The 17,532-nt window shown below is 43.2% G+C and overlaps 1 protein-coding gene across 1 annotated transcript in view; it reads right to left on the reverse strand.

Annotated features, from left to right (window-relative positions):
- Nucleotides 1–17,532, reverse strand: part of LOC124795260 (probable cytochrome P450 301a1, mitochondrial) — a 193,329-nt gene that overhangs the window by 35,544 nt on the left and 140,253 nt on the right. The window contains exon 8 of the mRNA XM_047259204.1: nt 5,787–5,955. Coding sequence (XP_047115160.1) covers nt 5,787–5,955 — 169 coding nt within the window. The remainder of the gene's footprint in view (nt 1–5,786; nt 5,956–17,532) is intronic.

Here is a 17,532-nt window from a genome sequence, read left to right on the forward strand (position 1 = left end):
ACGGACGTTACCACTTCCAAAGACTGGGGATTTATTTTGTACTCGTACTCGTTATTGGAGTACATGGGGTAGTGCTAAAATTTTAATTATCACTTAGCGAAAATCAAGCTGCTACACTGGTGGGGAAAAAAAATCGCAACAGCAAGATGGAGATGTGCAACACAAACGAAAGTTAGTGAGCGTGTTTCTACAACTGATGGTCTCTATACAAATTTCGCAGCAGTCGTGTAAGAGTGGCGCTAAATATACGGTGTAACGGTCATGGGCGTTAGTTACCTTTGAGACTGGAAGTCAAGAATTCCTTTAGGGCGACGAAGACGACATTATCAACACGTCACTGAGTTCGAACGAGGTCATGTAACAGGGTTACGAGGAGCTGTATGTTCCTTCTGCGATACTCCAGAAAGACTTGGCAGGAATATAGCCACTGTACATGATTGTTGGTAGCGGCGGTCACAATGAGACCGGGCTCCGGACAACCACGTGGCACAGCCGAGAGGGAGGAGCATCGCGTTAGGCGTGGGGCTCAGGCGCATCGTACTGCATCTGCAGCAGCAATTTGAGCAGCAGTTGGCACCACTGTTACAGATCGGTTACTTCAAGGACAGCTCCAAGGCAGACGTCCTGCAGCGTGCACTCCACTGACCCCAAAACCGCAGTTTGCGACTTCCATGGTGTCAAGCGAGAGCTGATTGGAGGCCAGGATGGAGGTGTGTTGTGTTTCCTGATGAAAGCAGCTTCTGCCTGGTGCCAGTGACGGCCTTTTTTTGGTTAGGAGGAGGACAGTTGAGGGCCTGCAACAAACCAGACTGCGTGCTAGACACACTGCACCTACACCTGGAATTAGGGTGTGGGGTGCTATTTCATATGACAGCAGGAGCAATCTGGTGGTCATCTCATGCAACCTAACTGCAAATTTGTACGTCGCACAGATGATTCGATCAGTTGTGCTGCAATTCACGAACAGCATTTCAGAAGATGTTTTTCAAGAGGCTGACGATTGCCCACGTACTGCTGTTGTATACCAACATGTTCTACAGAGTGTGGACATGTTGCTTTGGCCTGCTCGATCTCCAGATCTGTCTCCAGTCGAGCACATGTGGGACTTCATCGGACGAAAACTCCAGCGCTTTCCACAAATAGCAGTAACTGTACCTATGTTGACTGACCATGTGCAACAGGCATGGAACTCCATCTCAAAGACTGACATTCAGCACATCTACAACACAAATCATGCACGTTTGCAAGCTAGCATTCAACATTCTTGAGGTTACAACGGTTATTAACATACCAGCATTGAACACTTAAACTACTGGCCATTAAAATTGCTACGCCAAGAAGAAATTCAGATGATAAACGGGTATTCATTGGACAAATATATTATACTAGAATTGACATGTGATTACATTTTAACGCAGTTTGGGTGCATAGATCCTGAGAAATCAGTATCCAGAACAATCACCTCTGACCATAATAACGGCCTTGATACGCTTGGGCATTGAGTCAAACACAGCTTGGATGGCGTGTACAGGTACAGCTGCCCATGCAGCTTCAACACGATACCACAGTTCATCAAGAGTAGTGACTGGCGTATTGTGACGAGCCAGTTGCTCGGACACCATTGACCAGACGTTTTCAATTGGTGAAAGATCTGGAGAATGTGCTGGTCAGGGCAGCAGTCGAACATTTTCTGTATCCAGAAAGGCCCGTACAGGACCTGCAACATGCGGTCGCGCATTATCCTGCTGGAATGTAGGGTTTCGCAGGTATCGAATGAAGGGTAGAGCCACGGGTCGTAAGAAATCTAAATTGTAACGTCCACTGTTCAAAGTGCCGTCAATGCGAACAAGAGGTGAGCGAGACGTGTAACCAATGGCACTCCATACCATCACGCCAGGTGATACTCCAGTATGGCGATGACGAATACACGCTTCCAATGTGTGTTCCAAACAGGGATGCGACGATCATGATGCTGTAAACAGAACCTGGATTCATCCGAAAAAATGACGTTTTGCCATTCGTGCACCCAGGTTCGTAGTTGAGTACACCATCGCAGGCGCTCCTGTCTGTGATGCACCGTCAAGGGTAACCGCAGCCATGGTCTCCGAGCTGATAGTCCATGCTACTGCAAACGTTGTCGAACTGTTCGTGCAGATGGTTGTTGTCTTGCAAATTTCCCCATCTGTTGACTCAGGGATCGAGACGTGGATGCACGATCCGTTACAGCCGAACCTGTCATCTCGACTGCTAGTGATATGAAGCCGTTGGGATCCAGCACGGCGTTCCGTATTACCCTCCTGAACCCACCGATTCCATATTCTGCTAACAGTCATTGAATCTCGACCAACGCGAGCAGCAATGTCGCGATACGATAATCCGACCTCTATCAAAGTCGGAAACGTGATGGTACGCATTTCTCCTCCTCACACGAGGCATCATAACGACGTTTCACCAGGAAACGCCAGTCAACTGCTGTTTGTGTATGAGAAATCGGTTGGAAAAGTTCCTTATATCAGCACGTTGTAGGTGTCGCCACCGGCGCCAACCTTGTGTGAATGCTCTGAAAAGCTAATCATTTGCATATGACAGCATCTTCTTCCTGTCGGTTAAATTTCGCGTCTGTAGCATGTCATCTTCGTGGTGTATCAATTTTAATGGCCAGCAGTGTACAATGGCTTATGTCGCACTTACACTAACCTGCGATTTTGCAATGTTAATCACTTGAATATGACAGCTAGGCAAATGTATTACCGAAATTTCATTAATCTGCATTCATTACTTTTTTGTGCTGCGGTTTTTTATCCCGCCCGTGTATTACGAAACTTGGTGATGGTATTAGTTCTCTGCTACACACTGACCCTTCAGTGGAACACATTTTCCCCAACGATGCATGACTTGATAGTGACCTCGGTTATAGAAGTCTGCAGTTTGGCTGTTCAGCAAACGTAGCTCTTCAAAAACCGTCTTCGTCATGCTGAAGATGCAAGCCGTGCAACGCTTTCTTCATCAGTAGGAGCAGGAGTAACAGGCTATGTGCCATGTCAGAAAAATATAGGTGTGAGAAAAAATTTGATAGTCCAAAGAAACAGCACGTTTGACTGCATCTTGCACACAGCGTGTGGGGGTGATGTGGAGTATATCACCCCCTTGGATGGGTGCCCAAGAAGCTTTACCTTGACAGCTCGCCGTAAGCTCGTCAGGAGATTTCGGTAATATGCACAGTTTGCCTCTTACGAACATAATCCGGACGCATCACACCGCAGTAGTCCCAAAACAAAAGCATCACTGTTCCCGATGACGGTTGGATCCTTGTAATTTTCGGCAGTGGTGAATCCACATGTTTACATGCCCGCTTTCCTCCATTGTTTGGATTCAGGGTAACGTATCCAGCACTCACCCATGGTGATTCAGTGGCGAACGAAGTATTCTGGATTTACCTGAGATACATGCAACATTTCCACTGTTTCCTCGATTCGGGAATATTTTTGAATACCTGCCAGCAGCAGTGTAGAAGCATCACGCGGCGAAGTTGTCGTGTTGAAAATGTCTTACAAGATGAAAACTCATCTATGTCTAAAATCCACTTTTCCCACTATCGCCTCCATTCTGGTGTATCTGTCTTCGTGCACTAAGGCCTACGATTCTCTTGCAGTTCTTGGCTCCACACTGACAGATAGTTCGCCGTTTCTTTCTCCATGTAGACTTATTTGACCACACAGCAAACATCTACGCCACCTAACTACTGCGCCTTATAATGGTACATTGTTGCCGTACCTTTCACGAACTCATCATTGATAGAAGTTTTGTTACCTTGTAAAACGTGGAAAGCAGGTTATCACATGGTGCCCCGCGTTGTCAATGGAACAGGCCATTTGGTTTCGCTCCTATAGCCGTGTCCTACGGTACTGTAGCATGGGGAAGTGATAACTGAAAATCATTACTAACTCACTGCGATTATTAAGTGATATAGTGACATCATCTGAGTAATGATAGCGCACAGCAAAACAAGAAAGGTAAAAACTAAAGGGGAATCCTTTATTATGCAAGACATCGTTTTATAGCTTTCATATTACCTAAATACACTGAGGCGCCAAAGAAACTGGTACACGCATGCGTATTCAAATACGAGGATGTGTGAACAGGCGCAATACGGAGCTGCGGTCGGCAACGCCTATGTAGGACATCAAGTATCTGGCGCAATTGTTAGATCGGTTAATGATGCTGCATTGGCAGGTTATCATGATTTAAGTGAGTTTGAACGTTGTGTTATAGTCGGCGCACGAGCGAGGCGACACGGCATCTCTGAGGTAGCGATGAAGTGGAGATTTTCCTGTACGAGCATTTCACGAGTGTACCGTGAATATCAGGAATCCGGTAAAACATCAAATCTCCGGCCGGCCTAATGGCGGAAAAAGATCCTGCAGGAACGGGACCAACGACGACTGAAGAGAATCGTTCAACGTGACAGAAGCCCAACCCATCCGCAAATTGCAGCAGATTTCAATGCTGGGCAATCAACAAGTGTCAGTGTGCGAATCATTCAACAAAATATCATAGATTTGTGCTGTCGGAGCCGAAAGCCCACTCCTGTACCCTTGAAGATTGCACGACACGAATCTTTACGCCTCGCATTGGCCCTTCAACACTGACATTGGACTGTTGATGGCTGGACACATGTTGCCTGGTCGCAAGAGCCTCGTTTCAAATTGTATTGAGCGGGTGGACGTGTGCGGATGTAGAGACAACCTCATGATTTCATGGATCTTGCATGTCAGCAGAGCACTGCTCAAGCTGATGGAGGCTCTGTAATAGTGTGAGGCGTGTGCATTTGGAGCGATATGGGACCCCTTATACGTCTACATACAACTCTAACAAGTGGTACGTACGTAAGCATCCTGTGTGATCACTTGCATCCATTCATGTCCATTGTTCATTCCGACGAAATTGGACGATTTAAGCAGGACAAAGCGACAATCCACACGTCCATAATTGCTACACAGTGGCTCCAGGAACACTCTTTTGGGTTTAAACAACCCCGATACATAAACATTATTGAGCATATCTGGGATGCCTTGGAACGTGCTGTTCAGAAGAGATCACCTCCTCGTACTCTTACGGATTTATGGACAGCCCTGCAGGCTTCGTGGTGTCAATTCCCTCCAGCACTACTTCAGACATTAGTCGAGTTCATTCCAATTCGTGTTTCGGCGTGCACGCGGGAGCCCTACACCGTATTAGGCAAGTGTATCAGTATCAAATGGTTCAAATGGCTCTGAGCACTATGGGACTTAACATCTTAGGTCATCAGTCCCCTAGACCTTATAACTACTTAAACCTAACTAACCGAAGGACATCACACACATCTATGCCCGAGGCAGGATTCGAACCTGCGACTGTAGCAGTTCCGCGGTTCCAGACTGCAGCGCCTAGAACCGCACGGCCACCGCTGCCGGCGTACCAGTATCTTCGGCTCTTCAGTGTATGAGCACCTATGTGCTATTTTCAGTGGGTTATTTATTTATTTTCTTTCCTGCATGATGTTATTGGTTGTGCATATTGGGAGTTTCATATCTACCATAAATTTGACAGGTTGCCATGGTGTTTTTGACGTGTATGTTGTTATTATTATAATAATAATTATTATTATTGTTATTCTTATTATTTAAAAACTTTTGTAGCTGTAATTTCTTGCAGTCACACACGCATTTGATAAAATTTATCGCCAAAGCACAAGGAAATTTCAAACGCCCAGACAGGGGTGCACAGGTAGTGATGTCAGACTGTACCGTGTCGATGCCGGCTCCCATCATGTCCAGGGCCATCACGATGGCGATGCGCGGGTCGTCGTTGGAGAGTAGCAACCTCTCCAGCACGCTGAGTTCTCCAGCTGACACTTGTTCTGCTCCTCGCTTCTTCATTCGGTCCATCGCCTCGTTGATGTGTTTCATTGCCACGCTGCACATGAAGACACAGGTTCTAAATTGGTGCCCACACACATTGACAAAGTCCGTACTTCGATGCCCACAATACTATGAGATGGTGCATGATAATAATAATGAGCGTATGGCATTGGTGGCCGGGAGACCCCTCGAGGGGCGGTTCGGCCGGCGCTCCACAAGTTCTTTAACGCCACTACGGCGACTTGCGAGTGAATGAGGATGAAATGATTATGAAAGACACACAACACCCAGTCATCTCGAGGCAGAGAAAATCCCTGAACCCTCCGGGAATCGAACGCGGGACCCCGCGCGCGGGAAGCGAGAACGCCGCCGCAAGACTACGAGCCGCGGACAGATAGTGCATAATACACAACAACACAGGATGTATTTGCCCACCACGCAGAAAAACAGTCTGTAAGTCAACGCCCACCACACGACGACACAAACTGTAAGATGACACCCATTACACAATGACAAAAGCTGTAAGTTTGCACCCAGGACACAATGACACAGCCTGTAGCTTAACTTTTACTACACAACAACACAGCCTGTAATTAATGCCCACTGCACAATAACACAGGCTGCTTCTTCGCAGCAACATTGGCTATCATTTAATGGTCGTTACACAACAACACAGGCTGTAAGTTGACATCCACTACACAATGAAACAGGCTCTAAGCCAACTACACAGGGACACAGACTGCAACCTCACAGCCACATGACACCAACACACGTTGTATGTTAACACTCACTACAGAATGACAAATGGTACAAGTTGACTCTTAACACATAATGACGCAGATAGTAAGCTGACACTAGACAATGACAGGCTAAAAGTTAACAACCATCATTCAACAACACAGACTGCATGTTAGCACTCACTACACAACAACAGAGGTTGTAAGCTTACACACACTGCACTGCGACACAGGCCTTAAGCTGACACCCACTATGCATTGACACAGATCAAAACTGGACACCTGCTACACAACAACATGGGTTGCAAGTCGACACTCACTACACAACAACACAAGCTGTAAGCTGACACTCACCATGCTGACATATGTTTTGCATCGGCACTCATTACACCATGACACAGATGCTAGATGACGCCCACTACGAACTGACATAGCCTGTAAGCCGACTTCGACTACAAAGTGACACAGGTCGTAAGTTGGCGTCTGCTAAATGACGACACAGGATGCAAGATGATGCCTACAGCCCACTGACACAAGCTGTAAGCTAATGCCTACCACACGACTTATGTCTTCAAGTAACGCATTCTACACAGCAACACAAGCTGTTAGTTCACACCCACTACACAACGAAACCAGTTGTAAGTGGTGCCCATTATACAACAGGACGGAACACCACACAGGGACACAGGCAGTAGGTCAGTGTCCACTACACAATTCCACAGCTGTAAGTTGACGACCTGTATATAGTGACACAGCCTGTAAGTTGACATCCACTACAGAACAAGATAGAACACACATTGTAAGCTGACTCCCACTACACATTGACATTGTCTGTAAGCGGCACAGGACGTGGGCTGTAATCTGACACCCCTCTCACATTGACACAGAGTGGAAATTGATAGCCATTGCACCACAACGCAGCCTGTCAGTTGATGCCTACCACAGAGTGACACAGGCTGTAAGCTGACGGCTTCTAGACAGCAAAAAAGGCTATAAACCGGCGTCCACTACACTACAACACTGGGTGTAAATTGGAGGCCCCTGCACAGCTCCAGATGTAAATTAACATCATTCACACAACGACACTGGTTGTAGTTTGCGCCCACTACACAACGACACAAATCATAAGATGGTGCCCACTACACAGTAAAATGGAAATGCTGTGTGGCTAGGGCCTCCCGTCGGGTAGACCGTTCGCCTGGTGCAAGTCTTACAAGTTGACGCCACTTCGTCGACTTGCGTGTCGACGAGGATGAAATGATGTTGATAAGGACAACACAACACCCAGTCCCTGAGCGGAGAAAATCTCCGACTCAGCCAGTGACAGAGACTGTATGTTGATACCAATTACACAACAACAAAGCTGACACCTACTACACAGTGACACAGGCTGTAAGCTGACACTCACTACAGAATAACACAGGCTCTAAGATGACACACACCATGCAGTGACAGTAGGTGTACGCTGAAGCCCACTACACAACGACACTACAGAACAACACAGACTGTAGGCTATCACTCACTGCACAGCGACACAGGCCATAAGCTGAAACCCAATACATACCAAGACAGGCTGTAAACTGATGGCTATTACACGACAACACTGGTTGAAAATTAGTGCTCACTACATAGCGACAGACACTGTAGGTTGACACTCACTACACAAAAACAGATGTTGTAAATTTATGACCATTACGCAACAACACTGTCTCTAAGCTGACTCCCCCTGCATAATGACACAAGATGAAAACTGTGGCCATCTACAAAGTGCCATAGGTCGTAGATTTGATGCAGCAAGGAAACATACACAATGTGTATATCCCATATCTCACCAACATTTCACAAAAATTGGCCAATATTGTTAAACAGCGTCAAATAACAATACCTTTTCAACCAACAAGAAGCTGCATCAAAGACATCCCAATAACTTTAAAAACAATAATGACAAATTCAACAAATCTCATATTTACACAGTTGCTTTCAGTGAGCCATATGCACAACAAATAGCTCAAAAGGCCCTGACTTACACACATAAAGCAATGAGATATGAGAAAAATCATCAATAGCCACACATATCAAAGATACGGGTCACTGCTTGAAGAATGTAAATGAAGGCCACAAAGTGCTGTTCCCTCTAAATTAGGGTCACAAAATGGATATTTATGAATAACTTGAGATTTATATCCATAGAAAGAAAGAGGGCCAAAACATCCTGAATGAGCATTCTCAAATCAAATCAAGCAATTTTTTAAAAGTAGCGACACCTTGTGTGATAGATTTGATAAATATAGAATTATCGTGAAGTCTTAGTTCATTCCTAAGAAATAATGGATATATTTACATAACACATAGCTATAATCCATTTCTGTAATACTGTGGGCCTATTGTTTTTTTTTTCTTTTTTTCAAGAAGAAGGAGTACGGAAGAGAACGTTTGGGTATTGTTAGTGGGCACCTGCGTGGTTTATCTTATCTGGAGGTGCAACAGCGGTTCATTCGGAAATTTCACAAATCAGCATCCACAAGAGTGTACACAAAATGAATTCTGGTTTGCTCTCCAACAGTGGAAGTAATGCGTCGAAATGGAAGGACACCATGTTAATGTGCGTTGAAAATGTACGCATAGATATTGAACTAACATATACGGGCATTATGAAACAGTATCCATTATTTCTCAGAAATTTATAGAGACATTATGACCACTCCATCACATATGTTTATCATGAATCTAACAATTTCTCCACACACATTTTAGCTCACATTCTAGTTACAAATGTTATGAAACAGGCCACAACTATAGAATTCTGTAAATATCAAACGATGCCTAACCATTCTGTAACACGTACATTTTGACGCCCATAATTTTAGTCATAAAACCTATAACGTAGACGATATATACAGGGCCTTTTTCGTGTACCTGTAGTTTCAGATTATTTATGTAATTATATTTCATTTTCATTACGTTATTACACAGAAATTTGTGACAGTGGAACTGTGCAACAGTCAGAAAAGTTCTACTTGGTCGTGCTGGAAAATAATGCATCCGAATATTTTATGCGAAAATTCTTAATGATTTTTAAATAAAATAAACATTAACATTTTACATCTTTATTCTTCATGTGTACATACTTGTTTCAACATAGTCACGCTGGCGATGAAAACATTTATCCCAAAAGAGACCAGTTGGTTGATACTGTCACTGTAGAATTGTGGACATCGTTGATGAAGCCACAACCTCAATTCTGCTTGGATCGATTCATCGCTATCAAACTAAAGACCTCCAAGGCATTCTTTAAGTTTTGGAAATAGCTGAAAATCGGATGGAGCCAAGTCTTGACTGTATGGGATGATCGATGACAAGGAGGCCAAGTCGCCGGATTATTGCAGGTTTCGCACCGTTCATGCGTGGTCTGGCATTCTCATGCTGAAGAAGAGGGTGATCCAAATGTGGAAGGTTGAAAACTCAATTATAGCATGCTGTTTCTCACGAACCGACGTAGTTCGTTACACACCGCCGTATTACACGCTATAATTCGGAGCCCTTTGAGGCAGAAGATTCAACTTGCGTCAGCGAAGTGGGAAAGTAACCGAGTAATATATAATACCTCAACCGATATTGAAACAGAATAAAAAATTCGGAGACACTTCTCGTCAGCACGCCCTCGAAATTATTGTCCATCGGGGCCTTTTTTTATGTACCGGTAAACAGCTTCACAGTTTTCATTTTCATTATCCTATCACATAGAAATTCATAACAAATGATTGGTGCAAGAGTCAGAAGTACTTTCGTCAGGTCCTGATATTATTAAGTACATATGAAAAATGCTTCGTGTCACTGAACTACAGTAATACAAGACATGTACATAGGCCTTCGTTCCTTCATCATTCGCCTGCTTGAAATGATTCTCTTATACAAACTGCCTAGTTTTAAAATTCTTCGGTGAAAAATGTAACTACTTTGCTTCTTCGGCGAAAAATATAACTTCTTCGCTGTATAACGACACTGTGTGACTAACGTAAAATGGGAAAGCAATTGCGATTTTCTGCGGCAGAATGGGGCTCAAATACTGCTTCACTTGCACTGTAAGTACTTTTAATATCTTTAAAACATCTCCTGTATTAAGGCTTTAAGTTCCGTGGTTAATTTTCTTAATTACCAATAGTGGAAACAACAACATAAGTTCTTGCCCGCCTCAGATACTGCTGCACAAAATCATCAACGCTTTCGACTAACAACGACCATATAGAAAACGCCTTCCACCTGATGATGATGATTGTCCATCGAAACGCTTAGCGGGCAAAATAAATCATCGTGACTGACGCAGAATTATATGTTTTCTTTTCTTTAAGTGTCAGTAGCAGCAGCAAAACCATAGTCCATAATGGTGTAGTGACAGTGATGACTGATGTCAATTATGACAAGTTGATGATAATGAGATGTAAATTCTCTTTTTTTGAGAATGCAGTGGTTATATTCTAAGCCCAAACATCGTGAAGCTCCTGAAGGAAAAGAAGCTTCTCTCAAAGTAGCTGCACAGCTTGCGTTTTTGGTCGAGTTCTTGAAAACAAATGATGCACGTGAATTATCAGTATTTTGCGTATTTATTGACCGAATTTGTATATTTAAAATGTTTTCATAATCTACTCATTAAAAGGTATAAACTTACATTAAAAGTTTAACACAATAAGACAATTATTACAGTTGAAAATTTGTCTTGAGTCAGTGCAACCGACAGAGCACTAACAGCCGGATTTTATTGATCCAGTGTTTGAGAATGAGAGCACTTAGCGATTTTCAAAAAACTATAACCATCATTTCTGAACCTCTAGGAAACTCTTCCTCGCTGATTACCTACACAAAATGACGAAAAGGAAAAACTTTATCGCTTACTACATTTTCTCTGTTCATGTAGTAAAATTTCAGCATCACACATGACGTTTTAATTTATTACTTCTTTACTGCCAACTCTGTTCGCAACACACTTTGCAGACAGTATCTACATATACCACTGTATGTACCTCATAGCTTACCCCAGTTTTTCTAAGACACATAGTTAAGGAGATACGACGCCATAAATATTGAGATGCGTGAAAAATCTGCTTTTACTTAAAATAGAGATCCAATTACTCAAACAGTAGTTATCCAATGTTTGAGAATAAGAAAAGGTAGCGAATTCTAATAAATTTTAAGCATAATTTCAAGCCTTCACGATCCCATGGCGTTCTGAGTCAGGGCACTGACACATCTGAATTCCCCACAAATTTGGATATTGCATTATTCGACTATCTGACAAAATGTACACCAGCAATGAGGCTCCTTGCATATTGTTAACGCTGCCTCTCGTGAGAATACGGCATCAACGTGTCCTTCACAGTGATGCCTCAACAGCTGACTCTGTTCACTCCCCTTATATTCTTTACCAGGTTTGGTAGCAACAGTAAACATCAACAATGCTAACGCACTTTGGCGGTCGTTCTACTTATCGCAGAGAATTGCAACTCTACTCATTTACATATTCCAGGAAGGTGTGTGCATATACGAAGCTATACTGACATACAACCATGTCCTCTGGGTACTTCACTTTCTTTACAGGCAGTGTATGTAGATGTAGGTTGGTGCACCTGATTACTGTCGATAGGTAATGAGATGAGGGAAATATTAGGAAGGATTTTATGTGAGGAAGTTGGGATGTCAACGTTTGAAGAAACTGTAGGGTAGGTTGTTGGTGGTAGTAAATGATAGGATGCCAGGTGGCCAGGGGAAGATTTGGTATTAACTCTCATTTTAGGCGGTTTGTGACGGGCAAGGTAGGTTATTTTTAGAAGAAAGGGTGGATTTCAAGGATGAGTCCATGGTCCACGACGGTAAGATGACTGAAAGTACATTAGGAAATGACACGGAGAGTATGGAGTTGAGGGGAAAAATTTTGTTGGTAGTGGTGTAGCACGTGGCCAGGGTTGGGAAGACTGTTGGGTGTTGGAACTCAAGACTATGGCAGTTCTAAAAGAATCGAAGTTGCTCTAGGTGTTTGATGAGGTGTGGGAACTTCATGATTTGGTACAAGATACGAGTGTGAGAATGGAGTGAGATACGTAAAATAAGACGAGGCGCATATCATTCCAGCATTGGAGAGAGGGACGAAACTTTGGAGTCCATACTACATTGGGACAGGCAAGAAAGTCCTCAATTTCTCCCGACATACCTCGTGACGAAAGAGTTCACGGGTGAACTGCCGTGTGCCCTCGCATCTCCAGGTGTCCCGAAAGCTGTCCGCACCCAGGCGCGGAGAGTTGAGCATCCGCTCCGTTCGCGGTCCGCACCCAGGAACGCGTGATGGCGGCGTCTTCTTAGTATCTCTGCCTGTTCTCGACGTTAGTTCGTGGTGCCTTTTCCTTTTAATCGGATTTAAAGCCGGTTCCCAGGCCTTACTAAGGATGTAACCACTATCTCGGTTGATCGGCTGTTCCCGTACTCGAATCTCGATGGTTTATTTAATGACACAGTCCCATTATTTGGACGTCTGCGTCAGAACCTTGGTCTGGTCGTGATTCATTCTCTGTAATTCCGAGAGACAATATTCAGCAACCGCCGACTTGTTAGGCGGATGCAGTCTGGTGTGCCGTTGATGTTCTTGGCAATGATCTGCGATAGTACGCACCGTTTGACCTATGTAAGTCATGCCACATTCGCAGGGGATCGGGTGGACTCCGTATTTCCATAGTCCTAGATCGTCTTTGACGTTACCAAATAGTGTTTGTGTCGAAATTTGTGGGTGAAAGACAGACTTCACTTGATGTTTTTGAAGAATTCCATCTAACTTTAAAGATAAAGCGCCACAGAACGGAATATATGCTATGCCCTCATCCTACTGAGGTTCTCTTCTGTTTTCCCCAGCTGTACAGTCGGAGTGGGACGTAGAGCTCTCCGAATTTGCTTCTCTGTGTAGCCGTTTTTCCGGAAAACTGACCTCAGATGTTCAAGTTCTTTGTTAAGGCTCTCATTGTCAGATAGGGTATGGGCTCTGTGAACCAATGTTTTGAGGAAGCCGGTCCTCTGCGCTGTATGGTGGCAGCATGTAAGTAAAGGTCGGTGTGCGTCTTCTTACGGTACACGCTGTGACTCAATATGCCGTCTGCTCTTCTTTTAACCAGGACATCCAGAAAGGGGAGCACTACGGACTTTCATGGTAAACTTGATGTTCTGGTGTATGAAACTGTGATGTATGAGGAAACATTCAGCTTGTCTCTGTCTTGTGGCCATATGACAAAGGTTCGTCAACAAAGCGGAAGAAACAGGTAGGTTTCCACTGCGCTGAATCCAGGGCTTCCACCTCAAAATTATGCATGTTGGCGACGACTGGTGAAAGTGAACTCCCCAAGGCTGCTACTTCCTTCTGCTCGTAGTGTCCACCGTCGAACATAAAGTATGTCGACGTCAGGACGGACATACTTATCATGCTGCAAAGAGACTCATTTCATGACCCAAGGTATGTAATGTAGCTGTACTATCCTTGTGTGACCGAGTGGACAATTTGTTTCTCCTTTCAAGCGCTAATCATCTGGGGCCATTTAGACCTCGCCAGGCGTTGAGTATATCCCTCGTTGCAGTTGTCTTCAATCCAAGGACTGGTTTGATGCAGGTCTCCATGTTACTCTACCCTGCACAAGCCTCGTGATCTTCGAATAATTACTCCAGTCTACATCCTTTTGAACTTGCTTTGGTCTCTCTCTCTACAATTTTTACTTTCCACACTTCCCTCCAGAATTAAACCGATCCCTTGATGTCTCAGAATGTGTCCTATCAACTGACCGCTTCTTTTAACCAAGTTGTGCCACAAATTACTTTTCTGCCCTCCTCGTTGGTTACATGATCTACACTCCTAATCTTCATCATTCTTCTGTAGCACCACATTTCAGAAGCTTCTATTCTCTGCCTGACTAAACTGTTTATCGACCACATTTCACTTCCACTTACGGCTACACTCCAGACTAATACCTTCAGAAAATATCATTGAGACTGGGTTTTCTGCCAGTAGTCCAGGTCTTACAAACACGATATTTCGACGTGATAACTCGAAGTCTTCATCAGGTGGTCCCTGAGGCTAGCGCAGGGAAAACATGGTGGAGACATCGACTTACAGTGTCGAAATATCGTGTTGTGAAGATGCGGACCATCGGTAGAACACGCAACGTCAACGAGATGGCAACGAATCGCAGGGGTAGTCTAAGAGACTATACTTTCAGTAAAGATTTGCTAACACTTAAACGTATATTTGATGCTAACGAATTTCTCTCCTTCATAAGTACGATGTATGGTACATTAATAGTGGCAACTATTTATTTACAGACTAATACCTTCAGAAAATATCATTGAGACTGGGTTTTCTGCCAGTAGTAAAATAGATACGTGTTTCAAAGTTTTACTGACCTTCAGAGTAGTCACCAGCATTGTGTGTAACTCGTACTTTTCTTGCCATTGCAAGCCTCTATTTTATATCCTCTCTGCTTCAGCCATCATCAGTTATTTTTCTGCCCAAATAACAAAACTCATATACTACTTTCAATGTTATGTTCCTAATCTGCTTCCCGCAGCATCGCATGATTTAATTCGACCTCATTCCATCACCACTGTTTTGCTTTTGCTATTGTATGTGCACCTGCTCTCTTTTTAATTTTATAATATTGCATTCTTCTTGCTATCTGAGGGAATTTCGCCTGTCTCTTATATCTTACACACCAGGTGGAATACTTTTGTTACAGCTGGTTTCCCAAGGATATGAGTAGTTCTGAGGGACTGTAGTCTGCTCCAGGTACCTTGTTTCGACTTAGCTCTTCCAATGCTCTATTAAATTCTTCTCTCAGTACCATATCTCCTATTTCATATTCATCTATGTCCTCTTTCCTTCCTATAATATTACCTTCATTTCATTTTAATAGTCCCTCTATATACTCCTTCCACCTTTCAGTTTCCCCTTCTTTGTTTACCACGAGTTTTAGATCTGAGCTCTTGGCATTCATATAGCTGCTCTTCTTTTCTTCATACGTCTCTTTAATTTTCGACCGACCGGTATCTATCTTTCCTTCAGTGGTATATGCTTATACATCCTTCCATTTGTCATCCAGGCATTTCTGTTTCGCCATTCTGCACGTCTTATCAGTTTCGTGTTCTACACGTTTGTATTCCCTTTCTTCTGCTTCATGTGCTGCATTTTTATATTTTCTCCTCTCATCAGTTAAATTCAGTATCTCTTGTGATATCCAAGCATTTATACTTTCCGTCATGAACAAATATATTCCATACTCGCTAGATAGTCGTAGGATACCTACAACGTGAGCAGCTGTATCACAGAAAGAAAAACAATAATTTCGACAGGCCATAGTAGAACCTTAGTCAAATTACGACGCATGGTGACAGATGTGTTCCCTTCTTATACAACGTGTCGAACGATATTTTCACAAGTAAACAACAAGCAAATGCGATTCCTGAATGAGAAACCTGCTGCGTAATCTTTCCCTATAAACAGAACGTACATGACGTTATTGCTGCGGTTGCACGGAAATTATAATCATTTGTATTTCCAAGCATGTAGTGCACTTCACACCAATTTGACGTATGTTCCATGCCGTCTTCAAGGAGTTTGCAATTTTGCCAGCACTGTAATTTCAACGTGATGACGGATTATGATAACACACGACCTAGTAATTAAAACAGAGCGTAAAAGGTAACACAAATACACATAATACGTCGAAAGCACTGTGTAATCCCACAGTAATCCTATATTCGTATCTCCCAGATCCATTTAGTTGTAATTTCGCTGAGTAGTTGATGTAGCCATTAATCAAAACATCAGTAATAAAATACTCATTGCGAAGAATGTAAAGCATACACATAGCATTAAAAAGAGCTTGTAAAGACGCCGTAAATGTGTAGGCCACAGAATTTTGCACTTTAATTTTCAGCATGATTTTATTATAGCTTCCTAGCATATTATACAGCCCGCTGGACCAGTAATCGAACTCAGGACGCTGCCATTCGCTGACAATGTTCTCACCGAATGAGCTATCCTGAGATGACCCACGACCCATCCTCAGAGCTTCATTACGTTCATTGTCCCAATAACGGCATTATAAAGTATGCATGTTTTAGGTGCAGTAATCAAACTGCTGAAATAGGTCGTTGTGTAAGATCACTTCCTTTATCAGTCTTCCGACTGGTTTGGTGCGGCCCACATTGACTTACTCTCCTGTGCCATCCTCTTTATCTCTGAGTAGCACTTACAGCCAATGTCCACATTTCTTAGATGGATGTATTCCAGTCTCTGTCTTCCCCTACATCATCTTCCCGTAGCATCATGGAAGTTATTGCCAGATGTCTTAACACATGTCCTGTAATCCTATTTCCTCCTCATGTTAGTGTTTTCCCCATACTTCTTTCCTCGCCGATTCTGTGAGGAACCTCCTCATTTCTATGGCACCACATCTCAAACACTTCGACACTATTCTTTCCCGGCCCCATTTCTTCTTCAATGTATAGATTAAAGGGTAAAGGTGAAAGACTACATCCCTGCCTTACATCATTTTTAATTATTTACTTATATGTCAAGTTCATCTATTATCTAAAACAAATGCTTGTTTAATTGATAGACCTAACTAATCTTCAATGATTACTCTGATTTTATATGATACAGATAGAGTATGAAAATAATACTACGATTTCCTTATACTACATAAAAATCTTTATACACACATCAAAAAAAATTTGCATCAGCTTTGTTTACAGAGTTCCGGAACCCGTGCAGAAAATTGGAATAGACATCAACATAAACATCATTTACACCCTTTTAATTGCTCATGAAAACCACACATTGCATGTCGTATCACCATACAGCGAGACCT

Source organism: Schistocerca piceifrons, chromosome 4 (assembly GCF_021461385.2).
Source record: "Schistocerca piceifrons isolate TAMUIC-IGC-003096 chromosome 4, iqSchPice1.1, whole genome shotgun sequence".
NCBI classification, from domain to species: Eukaryota; Metazoa; Arthropoda; class Insecta; order Orthoptera; family Acrididae; genus Schistocerca; species Schistocerca piceifrons.